Source organism: Suncus etruscus, chromosome 1, assembly GCF_024139225.1.
Source record: "Suncus etruscus isolate mSunEtr1 chromosome 1, mSunEtr1.pri.cur, whole genome shotgun sequence".
Lineage (NCBI taxonomy): Eukaryota > Metazoa > Chordata > Mammalia > Eulipotyphla > Soricidae > Suncus > Suncus etruscus.
In genome coordinates, this window is record NC_064848.1 from 690,816 (window position 1) to 704,968 (window position 14,153).

At 40.9% G+C, this 14,153-nt stretch overlaps 1 protein-coding gene across 2 annotated transcripts in view; it reads right to left on the reverse strand.

The window, feature by feature from the left end:
* The window catches only part of DMXL2 (Dmx like 2), a 199,217-nt gene that overhangs the window by 141,906 nt on the left and 43,158 nt on the right, over positions 1 to 14,153 (reverse strand). For both annotated transcript variants that reach the window (XM_049777555.1, XM_049777558.1), the window contains exons 4-6: positions 8,890 to 8,959; positions 6,979 to 7,114; positions 5,654 to 5,720 (exon numbers count right to left, since the gene is read on the reverse strand). In XM_049777555.1, the coding sequence (XP_049633512.1) occupies positions 5,654 to 5,720; positions 6,979 to 7,114; positions 8,890 to 8,959 (273 nt within the window). The remainder of the gene's footprint in view (positions 1 to 5,653; positions 5,721 to 6,978; positions 7,115 to 8,889; positions 8,960 to 14,153) is intronic.

The following is a 14,153-nucleotide window of genomic DNA, read 5'->3' on the forward strand; positions in this document are numbered from 1 at the left end:
CCACTGTCCTTCTGCATGCAGGCAAAGGCCTTGCCTCCATGCTATCTCTCCGGCCCCTGTTGATGTGTTTCTCTTCCTTTTTACTTTACTTCTCTCAAATTAATATTTATAGCCACTAAAAGAACTCCACCCATTCTTTGCTTATTTGATTCTTACCCCCATTTTATTTTTTTTTCTTTTTCTCAAACAGAACCACATAACTTTTTTTTGTTAAATTATCTTAATTTAAACACCATGATTACAAATATGATTGTAGTTGTATGATTACAGTCATTTAAAGAACACCCCCCTTCACCAGTGCAAGATTCCCACCATCAACTTGAACCAACTTGTTCCGCCTTTCAATTTGAGAGGGGAAACAATGAGGGCACCAAGACCAAACAGTTGTATGATCACTAAGTAGTAATAAAAATGATTGGACTTGGGCCCGGAGAGAGAGCACAGCGGCGTTTGCCTTGCAAGCAGCCGATCCAGGACCAAAGGTGGTTGGTTCGAATCCCGGTGTCCCATATAGTCCCCCATGCCTGCCAGGAGCTATTTCTGAGCAGACAGCCAGGAGTAACCCCCGAGCACCGCCGAGTGTGGCCCAAAAACCAAAAACCAAAAAAAAAAAAAAAGATCAGACTTAAATACCAAACCCAATCCAATGACAACAGAATCGATACCCAATCTACAATCTACAACAAGATAGACACAGAGGGGACCACTTATACTAGCAGCCCAGGGGGTAAGTAGGAGAGGAATATGGGATGCATGCCAGGAACAAGGATAGAGGGAGGACAACTTTGGTGGTGAGAATTCTCCTGATCCAATGTCAATATGTACCTAAAATATTACTATGAAAGATTTGTAATCCACTTTGGTCAAAATAAAAATCATTATTTAAAAAAAAAGTAACACTCAGAATACAAGAAATAAACTATTAAAATTTTGAAATCTGGGGCCGGAGAGATAGCATGGAGGTAAGGCGTTTGCCTTTCATGCAGAAGATCGGTGGTTCAAATCCCGGCGTCCCATATGGTCTCCTGAGTCTGCCAGAAGTGATTTCTTAGCATAAAGCTAGGAGTAACCCCTGAGCGCTGCCAGATGTGACCCAAAAAACAACAACAACAAAAAAAAAAATCAAAAAAAATTTTTTTGAAATCTGAAAGCAGAAAAAAATATTTCAAAGTTAAAAGCTAAAAATTTCCTCAGAATGTAAAGAAAATAGCAAAGGAAGAAAAAGTAGAAAATCAATATAGAAGGATTTATATATGAATAAGGAAGATTCAGAAAGAGAAAAGATAAGGGCCAGAGTAATAACATAGCAGGTAGGTCATTCGTCTTGCATGTGGCCAACTGGGGTTAGATACTCAGCATCCATTTTTGTCCCCAGCCTGCTAGGAGTAATTTCTGAGTGTGCAAGGAGGAATAACCCCTGAGTACTACTAGGTGTGCCCCAGATTGTAGTACATTATAACAAAGAAATCATACATTTTAAATACAGGGGTGCCTCCCACCTTGAACATATGTCACGTGGACCCAACTTAGACTCCATGTGATTAGACAGTGACCGTCCAACCCCGAACCCTAGATCTCACACATAGAACCAAATCAGTTCTCCACAACAGCTCCAGGAACCAAACTCCCTCTGGAACATTCTTAATACTGCTCTGACACCAACATGTGCCAGTTTTGATATGACATCCTGACAATAAGGAAATGGCAACAACTTGATCTAAAAGCAGGCTGTCATATCTTTGATCTGTGCAAAAGCCAAGATCGTTAACTACAGAAGATTGACCGTGACAACCATGACTGGACAGAACTTATCCTGGGACCAACAATAAAGATGCTAGTCTAGGCCTTGGCTTATGATCTGTACAACAACCAAGATCTCTAATTCCAGAGGCCTGACTGAGACAACTGCAACTGAGCAGAACTTCTGGAAACATAATGAAAGACTCTATCCTAGGCTTCATCCTAGGATCAGTGCAAAAGTCAAGACCACCAACTACAGAAGACTAATTATAACAACAGTGATGGAACAGAACTTCTAAAACCATAAAGAAAGACTCCATCCTAGGCTCCATCCTATGACCTGTGCAAATACCAAGAAGTCTAGTTACAGAGGCCTAATTTTTGTTTGTTTGTTTTGGTTTTGTTTGTTTGTTTGTTTTTGGGTCACACCCGGCAGTGCTCAGGGGTTACTCCTGACTCTTATTCTCAGAAATCGTTCCTGGCAGGCTCAGGGGATCATATGGAATGCCAGGATTTAAACCACTGACCTTCTGCATACAAGGCAAATGCTTTACCTCCATGTTATCTCTCCAGCTCCAACAGAGGCCTAATTTTATCACCCACGACTGAGCAGAAAGTTTCCAGACACCAGAAAAGGACCTAGGGGAGAGTAAAGGAGCATGTATGGAGCCTGTACTTATTCCCATTGACAGTATGCTTCAAAGGCGGAAAAACCCTGTATCTCTTAGTCCAAGGGATTTCCCTTTCTGATCACACCAATATTAACTGTGCCTATGCAAAAAAAAAATTTTTTTTTGTTTGTTATTGTTTTGGGGTTTTTTTTCCCCCCGCTTTGTTTTGTTTTTATTTCAGGATCATAGTTATTATTTGGATGTTGTCTTTATTGCTGTGGTACTTTTCAGGTATTTTTTTTTTTTTTTTTTTTTTTTGGTTTTTGGGCCACACCCGGTAACGCTCAGGGGTTACTCCTGGCTATGCGCTCAGAAGTTGCTCCTGGCTTGGGGGACCATATGGGACACCGGGGGATCGAACCGCGGTCCGTCCAAGGCTAGCACAGGCAAGGCAGGCACCTTACCTTTAGCGCCACCGCCCGGCCCCACTTTTCAGGTATTTTTGTTTGATTTTTTTGTATTGTTGTTATGTTTATCTTCCTTTTTCCTTTTCTTCTCCTAAATTGATATTTATAGCATCTAGAAGGACTCCTCCCATTTTTTGCTGTTTTGACTTTTGTCCTTTTTTTTCTTCAAATAGAACCACATAACTTGAATCATCTTGTTCTGCCTCATAAATTGAGGGGGAAATAATGGATGGTACCAAGACCAAGCAGTCGTATGAACATTGAATAGAAAAAAAAAATGATCAGATTTAAACACCAAATCCAAAGCTGACAACAACAGAATCGATACTCAATCTACAACAAGCTAGACACAGAGGGGACAATTTATACTAGCAGGCCGGGGGGGCAAAGGAGGGAATATGAGATGCATGCTGGGAACAGGGTGGAGGGAGGACACTGGTAGTGGGAATGCCCCTGATTCAATGTCACTATGTACCTAAAATATAATATTACTGTGAAAGATTTGTAAACCACTTTGGTCAAGATAAAAATTATGGAAGGAAGGAAGAAAGAAAAGAAGGAAGAAAAGAGGGAGGGAGGGAGGGAGGGAGGGAGGGAGGGAGGGAGGGAGGGAGGGAGGGAGGGAGGGAGGGAGGGAGGGAGGGAGGGGGAAGGAAGGAAGGAAGGAAGGAAGGAAGGAAGGAAGGAAGGAAGGAAGGAAGGAAGGAAGGAAGGAAGGAAGGAAGGAAGGAAGGAAGGAAGGAAGGAAGGAAGGAAGGAAGGAAGGAAGGAAGGAAATAATTGGGGCCAGAGTGGTGGCACAAGTGGTAGGGTGTTTGCCTTGTATTTGGCTAACCTAGGACAGACCGCGGTTTGATCCCTCAGCATCCCATATGGTCCCTCAAGAAAGGAGCAATTTCTGAGCACATAGCCAAGAGTACCCCTGAGCATCACTGGGTGTGTCCCCCCAAAAAAGAAATAAAAAAGTAACATAAAAGAAATAGCATAAAAAATAGCATGAGTGAAAGCTATGTAACCCATTATGATCACAATAAAAATTTAAAAAAATAGCATGAAAGTTTTTAGTTTTTGTAGTTTTTGAGAATAGGCAGGTTAGGGCTGGGGAGGTAGACAACAACTCTGCTGGAAGTGTTGGAACACTAAATGAATGAAACCTTTTCACTAATAATACTGTAAATCTCAGTGCCTAAAATACAAAATTGAAAACAATTTTTAAAAGTAATTCCTGTACTGAAGAACATGAGTTTTCAGGAAGCAGGCCTGAAGCACACAACTGTCCTTATTCCATAAAAGATTAATGCTAGATGATGGATAATGTTACCAACCTATTCTATTCCACAAGCTACCCATAAAAAACTTCACACCACCAAGAGGAAGGAGAAGATTCTTATTTTTCCTTTTTGTTTGTTTTTGTGCCACACCCAGTAATGCTCAGAGGTTGCTCCTAACTCTGCAGTTACTCCTAATTCTAATTGTGCACTGGGCACCATATGAAATGCTGGGGATTAACAAACCTGGAAAGACAATGTCCTACCTGATGTACTACCACTTGGCTACTTAATTGTTTTTTTTAAAAGTTCCAAACCCAGAGGTGCTGGCTGCCACCAGAGCGATCTATGCCTGGTGGTGCTGTCACGGTGTATGTGCAAGGGGTCGGGGATTGAACTCAGGGGCTTACACTCACCAGGCACTTGCTCTAAGAAGGAAGAGTCTTCTTTTTTTTTTTTTTTTTTTTGGTTTTTGGGCCACACCCAGCAGTGCTCAGGGGTTACTCCTGGCTGTCTGCTCAGAAATAGCTCCTGGCAGGCATGGGGGACCATATGGGACACCGGGATTCGAACCAACCACCTTAGGTCCTGGATCGGCTGCTTGCAAGGCAAACGCCTCTGTGCTATCTCTCTGGGCCCAAATTGTTGCATCTTATTTATTCTAAAATAATTTTTTAACATTACAGTCACAACCCACAGTTTAAGAAGTGAGGCACTGGAGAGCTAAAGTCTGTTTCCATAGTAGGACGGCTAGAGATAAAACTCAAAGGGAAAAAGAAACAGGATATGGAAACATAAGCAAGGTAGTTAGGAACTAGACCGAGGGGTCAGAGAGATAGCACAAGGGGTTAAGGTATTTGCCTTATATCCCATCAATTCTGGTTTGAATCCCAGGCATAATGTGGTCTCCCAAGCACTACCTGGGGCAACTTCTGAGCAGAACCAGGAATATAGCTCCTAAGCTACTGTGATATAGCCAAAACCACCCCCCAAAAAAGGAAAAAAATACAAAAATTTGCAAAAGAAGGAAGATGAAAACACTTTTATTATCAACCTAGCAGTACTGTTTTATTTTTCAAATTATGTAAAATATGCTATTTTTTAAACATAAACAATGACTTTCACAAGACATAAGTGAAAAAGAGACAGAGACTATACAGTGAGTAAGAAGCTTGCCTTGCACAGTCAAACAGGGTTCAATTCTCAGTGCTTAAAAGCTCATGAGGCAGAGTCAGGAGTAAGCTATAAGCAAGCCCAAAAGCCAATTAAATAAGACAAAATAAGAGAAAGCTGGGGTAATCCTATGGCCCAAAACCAAAGAAAAGGAAAAGAAAATATAAAACATTATCAATGAGTAGGACATAGTTGACTTGGGTGTTCGGCACCCCTTACGGTCCCTTAAGTCCCAACAGAAGTGATCTCTAAACACAGAGCCAAGGGTAAAACCTGAGCACTGATGGTTGTGGTCCTCCCCATCCCCCTAAAAAAAAAAAAAGAAAACTGAAAATATGAGTAAGGAACACTTTTAGTTGCTACATTTTTGTGTTTGTTTTATTTGATCCTTTACCTTTCCAGCAGTAGCAAAATATTCACCATCAGGGGACCATTCCATCAACTGTACAGATACTGAAGTTCTAGAAAAAAATTAAGCAGCAGTTTTAAAATCTGGAATACTGAAAATACAAATGGTCAAAAACAAGATGAATATGAATAGCATTAAAGGAAATAAAGTGTTCTTCCTGCTCTAAAAATAAAACAAAATATTTTACCAAAATATAAATTTACTGGGGCCAGAGAGATAGCATGGAGGTAAGGTGTTTGCCTTGCGTGCAGAACATGGTGGTTCGAATTCTGGCATCCCATATGGTCCCCCGAGCCGGCCAGGAGCGATTTATGAGCATAGAGCCAGGAGTAACCCCTGAGCGCTACCAGGTGTGACCCAAAAACCAAAAAAAAAAAAAATATATATATATATATATATAAATATATATAAATTTAAAAATATATATATAAATTTATTAAAATTAACCCAAACTTTATTCTGGAGTCAGAGTATGTAAATTAAATGCATCATTTATATTTCTTTTTTTTTTTTTTTTTTTTGGTTTTTTGAGCCACACCCGGCAGTGCTCAGGGGTTACTCCTGGCTGTCTGCTCAGAAATAGCTCCTGGCAGGCACGGGGGACCATATGGGACACCGGGATTCGAACCAACCACCTTTGGTCCTGGATTGGCTGCTTGCAAGGCAAACGCTGCTGTACTATCTCTCCGGGCCCGCATCATTTATATTTCAACCACAAACACTTCCCCATCAACATCCTTAACATGGCAAGTTTATAATTAAGCTTATCATTTACTCAGCTAACTGAGCCTCTTCCCATAACTCACTGTTAATAGTACGACCATCCTTCCACCATAGTGCAGAGTGGCAGATGTCCACCACCTTCCCAACACATCCACATCTCAGCTCCTAATGAGGCATTACCATGCGTCAGTCCTGATCATCCATGTCCTGACGTTACTAATATCAAAGGTTTGTTCATTTTTTTAAAATCAATGGTAGCACAGATAGAAATTTACATGAAAATGGGTATAGTTAGAAAAATCCCTTCATTTTTTAAGTGTTTGAGTCATACTCGGCAATGGTCAGGGGTCACTCCTGGCTCTGCATTCAGGAATCCCTCCTGTAGGACTCAGGGTACCATTTGGGATGCAGGAAATAAACCTGAGTCAGCCATTGTACTATCACTTCAGCCCCTCTACCCCAAAATCCCACTTCTTAGATAGGCTTCCAAATGTAATGGTATTGTTAAACAGCAAAGATGATTTTAAAAGGGACTGTATAGTTGAAAGCATTTTTTTTTAAAGAACAAAATAAAGTCAGACACTAACTTGCACTGCCAGATGCACTTCCAGTCATTTAAAACAGGAGGGACTTTACTATCGATTTCTTCCTCCTCTTCCAGAACATCACCTCCTGGGGGAGCCCACAACTGAATAGAATCAGTTGCTGTCAACAATCTATTGTCTGAAAATTAAAAGAATGTTTTGATGAATGAAATGCACAGATAGATAATACATATGTGAACTATTTAGTCTATGAAAAATAAACAAGATTGGCAAAGAGGGTATTTCCATCTAGAAGCTTTGAAAACAGTACATCAAAGTTGTAAGAATTCTTTACATCTCAGGGAGATGTAACAGAAAATACTGACTGACAAAAGATAACCAGACAAATATTATACCACACTATCCATATATATGCATATATATCATGCACAAAAGTAGATTAATAAAAACATCCCAGAAGCTGACATACACAATTCAGAATGGTCTCAGGATACAGGGCTGGAGCTGTGACTCATTAGAACTCTTACCTTGTATATAAGGCCCTGGGGTTCATTATCATTAGAAATTTCTAATCTTTTAAAATTAAAGACATTAATTTCTGTATTTGAGGGGGCACACATATCTTACTCCTGTCTCTTCTGCAATCAGGAATCATTCTTGGAGGGGCTTGCCACATGCCAGAGATCAAGCCTGGATCCATTACCCTATATTCTGAAATGTATCTCCAACCCCTAAAGACAATCATTTTTTGAAACAAAACAAAACTAAATAGGATCTTTTTTATTTCTGCTTTATTTCTCTGTGTATGTTTGTGTGTTGCTGGGATAGAACCAGGACTTTGCACATGCACACCACTGAGCCACATCCCTAGTCCTGCTTTCTTTTTTTTTTTTTTTTTGGGGGGGGGGTGTCATACCCGGCAGCACTCAGGGGTTACTCCTGGCTCTACGTTCAGTAATTGCTCCTGGCAGGCTCAGGGAACCATATGGGACACCAGGATTTGAACCACCACCCTTCTGCATGCAAGGCAAACGCCATATCTCCATGCTAGCTCTCTGACCCCTGTATAATTCCAGGGGTTAAACCCAAGGTAAATCATGCATGCAAGGGATATAATTTATGACTGAATATAACCCTTGGCTCTGATTTTTTTTTTTTAAATAGGGGCCAGAGAGATGGCATGGAGGTAAGGCATTTGCCTTTCATGCAGAAGGACGGTGGTTCGAATCTTGGTGTCCCATATGGTTCCCCGAGCCTGCCAGGAGCAATTTTTTTGTTTTGTTTTGTTTTGTTTTTGTTTTTGGGTCACACCCAGCAGCGCACAAGGGTTACTCCTGACTCTATACTCAGAAATCGCTCCTGGCAGGCTCGAGGGACTATATGGGATGCTAGGATTCAAACCACCGTCCTTCTGAGCCTAAGGCAAACACCTTACCGCTGTGCTATCTCTCCAGTCAGCCAAGAGCGAATTTTGAGCGCAGAGCCAGGAGTAACCCCTGAGCGCTGCTGAGTGTGACCAAAAAACTAAAACACACACACACACACACACACACGCCAAAGCAACAGTTGGTGGGCAGATTACTTGCCTTCCATGTGACCTACCTAGGTTCAATCCCCAGCATCCCATATGGTCCGCCAAGCATCACCAGGAGTGATTCCTGAGCAGAGTCAGGAGTAACCCCTGAAGATCCTTGGGTGTGGTCCAAAATCCTTAAAGTAGAATTTTTATGTATATATGTATATATGTGTATATATTATATTATATTTGTAAGTATTAACTAAGAAAACAAATCATCACTGTGTCCTCAGAATACAACATTCAAAGGCGGGGGAAAAGCAAATGAGTAAGCAGTATACAAAACAACTAATTCTAAAAGGAAAGAAGTACATTCATGAGCAAAATATTACTGATCATTTTTCTACTACAGAAGACTAACACTGGGAATCACGTACCTTGAGGGTCCCATGCTAAATTGTATGTCACGGAACTCAAAAAAAACTGTCCAGATTTGAGCCATTGACACTTGAGTTGCAGAAACATGTAGAGGAAAAGGAGAAGTTTTTAAAATATTATCTGTAAACATTATCATTTTATCATTTTCTTTAACTTCAGAGCTTATGAAACAAAGACTAAAATAGCTGACTGAAATTTTCAGAATACTGTTTTAACAGTAACTTTCCAAGATTTGGCTTACTAAATTCAACCTTTCCTATGAAGCAGTAGACCATGACAAAGAATGTTCCATGGGCCTTTCCCAAGTCTATAAACATATTCTTTTATTTTACTTCTTTTTTAATTTTTTATTTTTAATTATGAGAACAATGATGCAAAGAGGACAAGGTAAAGTTACAGTGGAAGGACAATCGCCCATAAACAGAGATCTCAGAAGAAATCCCCTTGATGACGCCTAAATATTGAACTTACAATCAAAGAACATTAAGAAAAATAAGGCAGGGGCCGGGCGGTGGCGCTGGAGGTAAGGTGCCTGCCTTACCTGCGCTAGCCTAGGGCGGACCGCGGTTCGATCCCCCGGCGTCCCATATGGTCCCCCAAGAAGCCAGGAGCAACTTCTGAGCGCATAGCCAGGAGTAACCCCTGAGCGTCACAGGGTGTGGCCCCCCAAAAAAAAAAAAAACCAAAAAAAAAAAAAAAAAGAAAAATAAGGCAGAACCCATGTACAATTACTTTGTCCACAAGTCCCCAGATTGTAGTACATTATAACATTTCTTAGCAGTACACAAATATAAAGATATTCTTATCCTTACCTCCTTTCCTGTCCTACAGTAAAATGCCACCTCTGCTACAAAGGCAGCACACAGAGCACTTTTAACATTCTACCATTACAAAATTTATTACCCCGGACCAGAGCAATAGCACAGCAGTGGGGCATTTGTCTTGCACGCAGACAACCCAAGACAGACCAGTTTGATTCCCAGCATCCCATGTGGTCCCGTACCTGCCATGAGTGATTTCTGAGCACAGAGCCATGAGTAACCCCTGAGCATGGCCGGGTGTGACCAAAAAATAATAATAAAAAGGGGTAAGACTAATTACTCTAACTTCCTCCTACGTTTGACATTCCTATTACACTACACCTCCCCATTATATAGGATGGTGGGTAGGGTGTTTGTCTTGCACAAAGCTAATCCGGGTTCAATCCCCATCATCCTATATGATCCCTACAGCCCTACCAGGAGTAACGCCTAAGCAGAGAGCCAGGAATAAGTCCTGAACATTGCCAAGTTTGGCCAAAAAAATTTTTTTAAGTTAAAGTACAGGGGGGAGGTGTACATTTTATGACTGAAACCCAAATTAGAACATGTTTGTAACCATGGTGCTTAAATAAAGATATTATTTTTTTAAAAATTAAAAATAAAAAAGACAAAACAAAAATAAATAAATAGACCTCTTAAAGAGCAAGAACTCCCAATGAGGCCTGAGCAACAGCACAGAGGTAAGGCATTTGCCTTGCAGGCGGCCAACACAGGAAGGATCCAGGTTCAAATCCCAGCATCCCATATGGTCCCTGAGCCTGCCAGGTGTGATTTCTGAGTAAAGAGCCAGGAGTAACACCTGAGCACCGCTGAATATTGTTACTCCACCCTGGATTTACGTGTAGCGACCTGAGACCCACCCATTTCTGGGAGGGGTCTTGGGAACCGGATATTAGGTGTGACCTTACCTGCAAGACCCGGCCCATTCCTGGGAGGGGTCTTGGAATAGGTAGATAAACCCTGGAGCCAGGGGAGTCGGCCTTTTCGGCCCTGCTGAGCTCGCTGGGTTTGGGGTCTGTTTCTGGTCTTGGACCAGGATGGAGGCCAAAGGGAAGATGGCTGAAAGGGTTTAGACGCAGGGTAGCCTAGAATGGCTGAATGCTTAAAAGGTTATGAGATAGGCCACACACATGTGGTGAATAGGGCATGAATAAAGTTAATGGTTCCTGATGCCTGTCTCTGGATGAGTCTGATTTTCGCCTTTCACCTGGGCCTGGGACCAGCCGGCTGAATGGGGGATGAAGCCACGTGGCTGGGGCCTAAGCACAAAGGCCTCCATCCATCACCATCCAGCCCCATCGTTAATTATTTAATACAACAAATATGACCCAAACCTGGAAAAAAAAAAAAACTCCCAATGACCAACACACAGGCCATTGGTTCAATGGTTTGTTCAGGAAAAGTTTCAAGTGCAAATTTCAGGCTTACTGTCTAAAATGAGGCCAGATACACTCCCCCACCCCCCAAAAAAAAAAAAAAAAAAAAAAACAACCAACACACTGGAACAAAGCCATATATACAACCAGCAAATGACCTATATTTATTTGATAATGGTCATCCTTCTCTCATTAATGTCATATTAAAAGACAGAAAAGAACATTTAAAAGTAAAAGACCTGGGGGCCAGAGAGATAGCACAGCGATGTTTGCCTTGCAAGCAGCCAATCCAGGACCTAAGGTGGTTGGTTCGAATCCTGGCATCCAATATGGTCCCTGTGCCTGCCAGGAGCTATTTCTGAGCATAGAGCCAGGAGTAACCCCTGAGCACTGCCGGGTGTGAGCCAACAACCAAAAAGAAAAATAGAAAAAAGAGGGGCTAGAGAGATAGCACAGTAGCTTTTGCCTTGCAAGCAGCCGATCCAGGACCAAAGGATAGGGGGGCCAGAAGGATAGTACAGTGGGTAGGGCATTTGCCTTATAAGTGGCCAACCCAGGTTCTATCCCCAGCATCTCGTATGGTCCTCCAAGCATCGCCAGGAATAATTTTTGAGTGCAGAGCCAGGAGTGACCCCTGAGTACTGTTGGGTGTGGCCCCAAAAACAAAAACAAGATTAAACAAAGGGTACGGGAAGCAAGTAGTCAGAGTACATGCTTTATGTGTAGAAGGCCTGGGTTTAATTCCCAGTACTGCATGGTCACCTAAGCAACCTCTAGGCACAGAGCCAGGGAGTAGCTTCTAAGTGACCCAAAAAACACACAAAAGTAAAAATATTCAAGAAGAAAAAAATCAAGAATTCAAGGATAATAGTGAAAAACTGGAGCACATCATTTGCATGCCAAAGTACCAGGTTTGACCCATGGTACCACATGACACCTATGTGCCCCAGGAATCAGCGTATGGTCTAAACTATCCACAAAATCAAAATAAATAAATACACACACATATACTTAACAGTAATTTATTCAAGATTCCATGACTAAAGACAGAATTTAGAAATATAGTTGTAAGACCTGAGTTTTGTTATACAAAAATATTTCTATATTTTTTAATCAGGAAAGATACTATTGTCCAAATCCTACTATTCCTAACCAAAAAATAGGTCACAGTAATATTTAGAATACTGGTCAATAGGTCTTTTTTAGAATTACAACTAAATCAGTCCAGAAAGTCTTTCATTTAGAATATATAGGTTATGAAACAGCTACATGTAGAAATTTTGTAAGGCCTAAAATCTGAAATTTTAAATGTGCTCTAGGTCAGCGGTATTCAACTGCCAGTTCACAAAAGTTAATGCCATATATATATATATATATATATATATATATATATATATGCCCAAATTAAGCATTAATTAACTTTCCAATTAACTTTCCACAAAGTGGGAGAAAATTTCTGCATAATGGACCAATCCATGAACCATCATTAAAAACCAGTTCTAAGTGACTCCAAAGCACTCTAATACTTGGTATCTACTTTATAAAACTCTCAGAGAAAAGATGTTTGTTCTCTGAGGTTGTTGGGTTGTTAGCTAGTTTTTTGTTTTGTTTTCATTTGGTTTTTGGTTTTATTGGTCATATGCAAATGCTATGCCCAGGATCACTTCTCATGGTGCTCAAAGGACCATATGTGGTGCTAACAAAAGCCTATGCCAGGAGTTGTAGAGATATTACAGCAGGTCTGGTGCCTGCCCTGCATGTACCCAACCTGGGCTCGAATCTTTAAACACCACCAATAGTAGTCCCTGAGCACTGGGGATGTGACACAAAAACAAAAAATGCCTACGTTGTCTATGCTCAAGGAAAGGTCTTATCTCTTCACTATCTCTCCTGTCCAAGACTCTATGATTTGGGGAGAATATAAAAAAATGGAAGCACATGTATAACAGAAATATTAAGAGCATTTGTTCTGCTATATTTAAAGACATTTAGATAGCATGGAGGTAAGGCGTTTGTCTTGCATGCAGAAGGTCGGTGGTTCAAATCCCAGAATCCCATATGGTCCCCTGAGCCTGCCTGGAGCAATTTCTGAGCATAGAGCCAGGAGTAACCTCTGAGGGCTGCTGGGTATGACCCAAAAACAAAACAAACAAACAAAAAATGTTGGCCATATCTACTGTGCTCAGGGCTTATTCACGGCTCTATACTCAGCCATCATTGTTGGCAGGGCCAGATAATGAACCTCATTGATCTTGGGGTCTCCAGTCCCAAGAAAAAAAATTTTAAATACTAGTACATGTTACTTGTGGCATTCAAATTTCACATTGCCAGTTTTGACTATAATGGCAAGTGATAAGGGAGTTTTAGGATGCATGAAGTATTAATCTTTTAAGGGGAGTAAAAAAAAATCGAAGGAGCCAGAGAGATAGCACAGCGGTAAATTGTTTACCTTGCAAGTGGTCAACCCAGGTTCGAATCCCGGCATCCCATATGGTTCCCTGTGCTGCCAAGAGCAATTTCTGAGCAGCGAGCCAGGAGTAACTCCTGAATGCCACTGGGTGTGGCCCCAAAAAACAAACAAAACAAAAAAAAGTAAAAGAAAGAACCTAAATGGTTGTCAATGTGATATCCTAAAGTATTTGGTTGATCACTGAGTTTATTTAAATTCCTATTCCTTATTTCCAACAAATATATAGTAGGACCTACCTACACCATCAAAAGTGGACAAATGAAACGCATCACCTTATCTTAATGTAGGCAGAAATTGATCTAAGTACTTAGGTTCTAAAGAGTAAAAACAATAAGATAAGTAAGGTCTTGTTAAAAGTTTTGAGAATAGTTTTAAATAGCGAAAAGATAAAAATAGAGGAAAGAGGTTAGAAATAAAGGAGGAAGAAATGGCATTTTTGGTTTATTTTGTTTTTATGATGTTATCAAATGCAGGACCTCAGATGTGCAAAAATATGCACTCTAGGGGCATGGAGTAAGGCATTTGCTTGCATTCAAAAGGAAAGTGGTTCAAATCCCGGTATTGCATATGGTCCCTTGAGCCTGCCAAGAGCAATT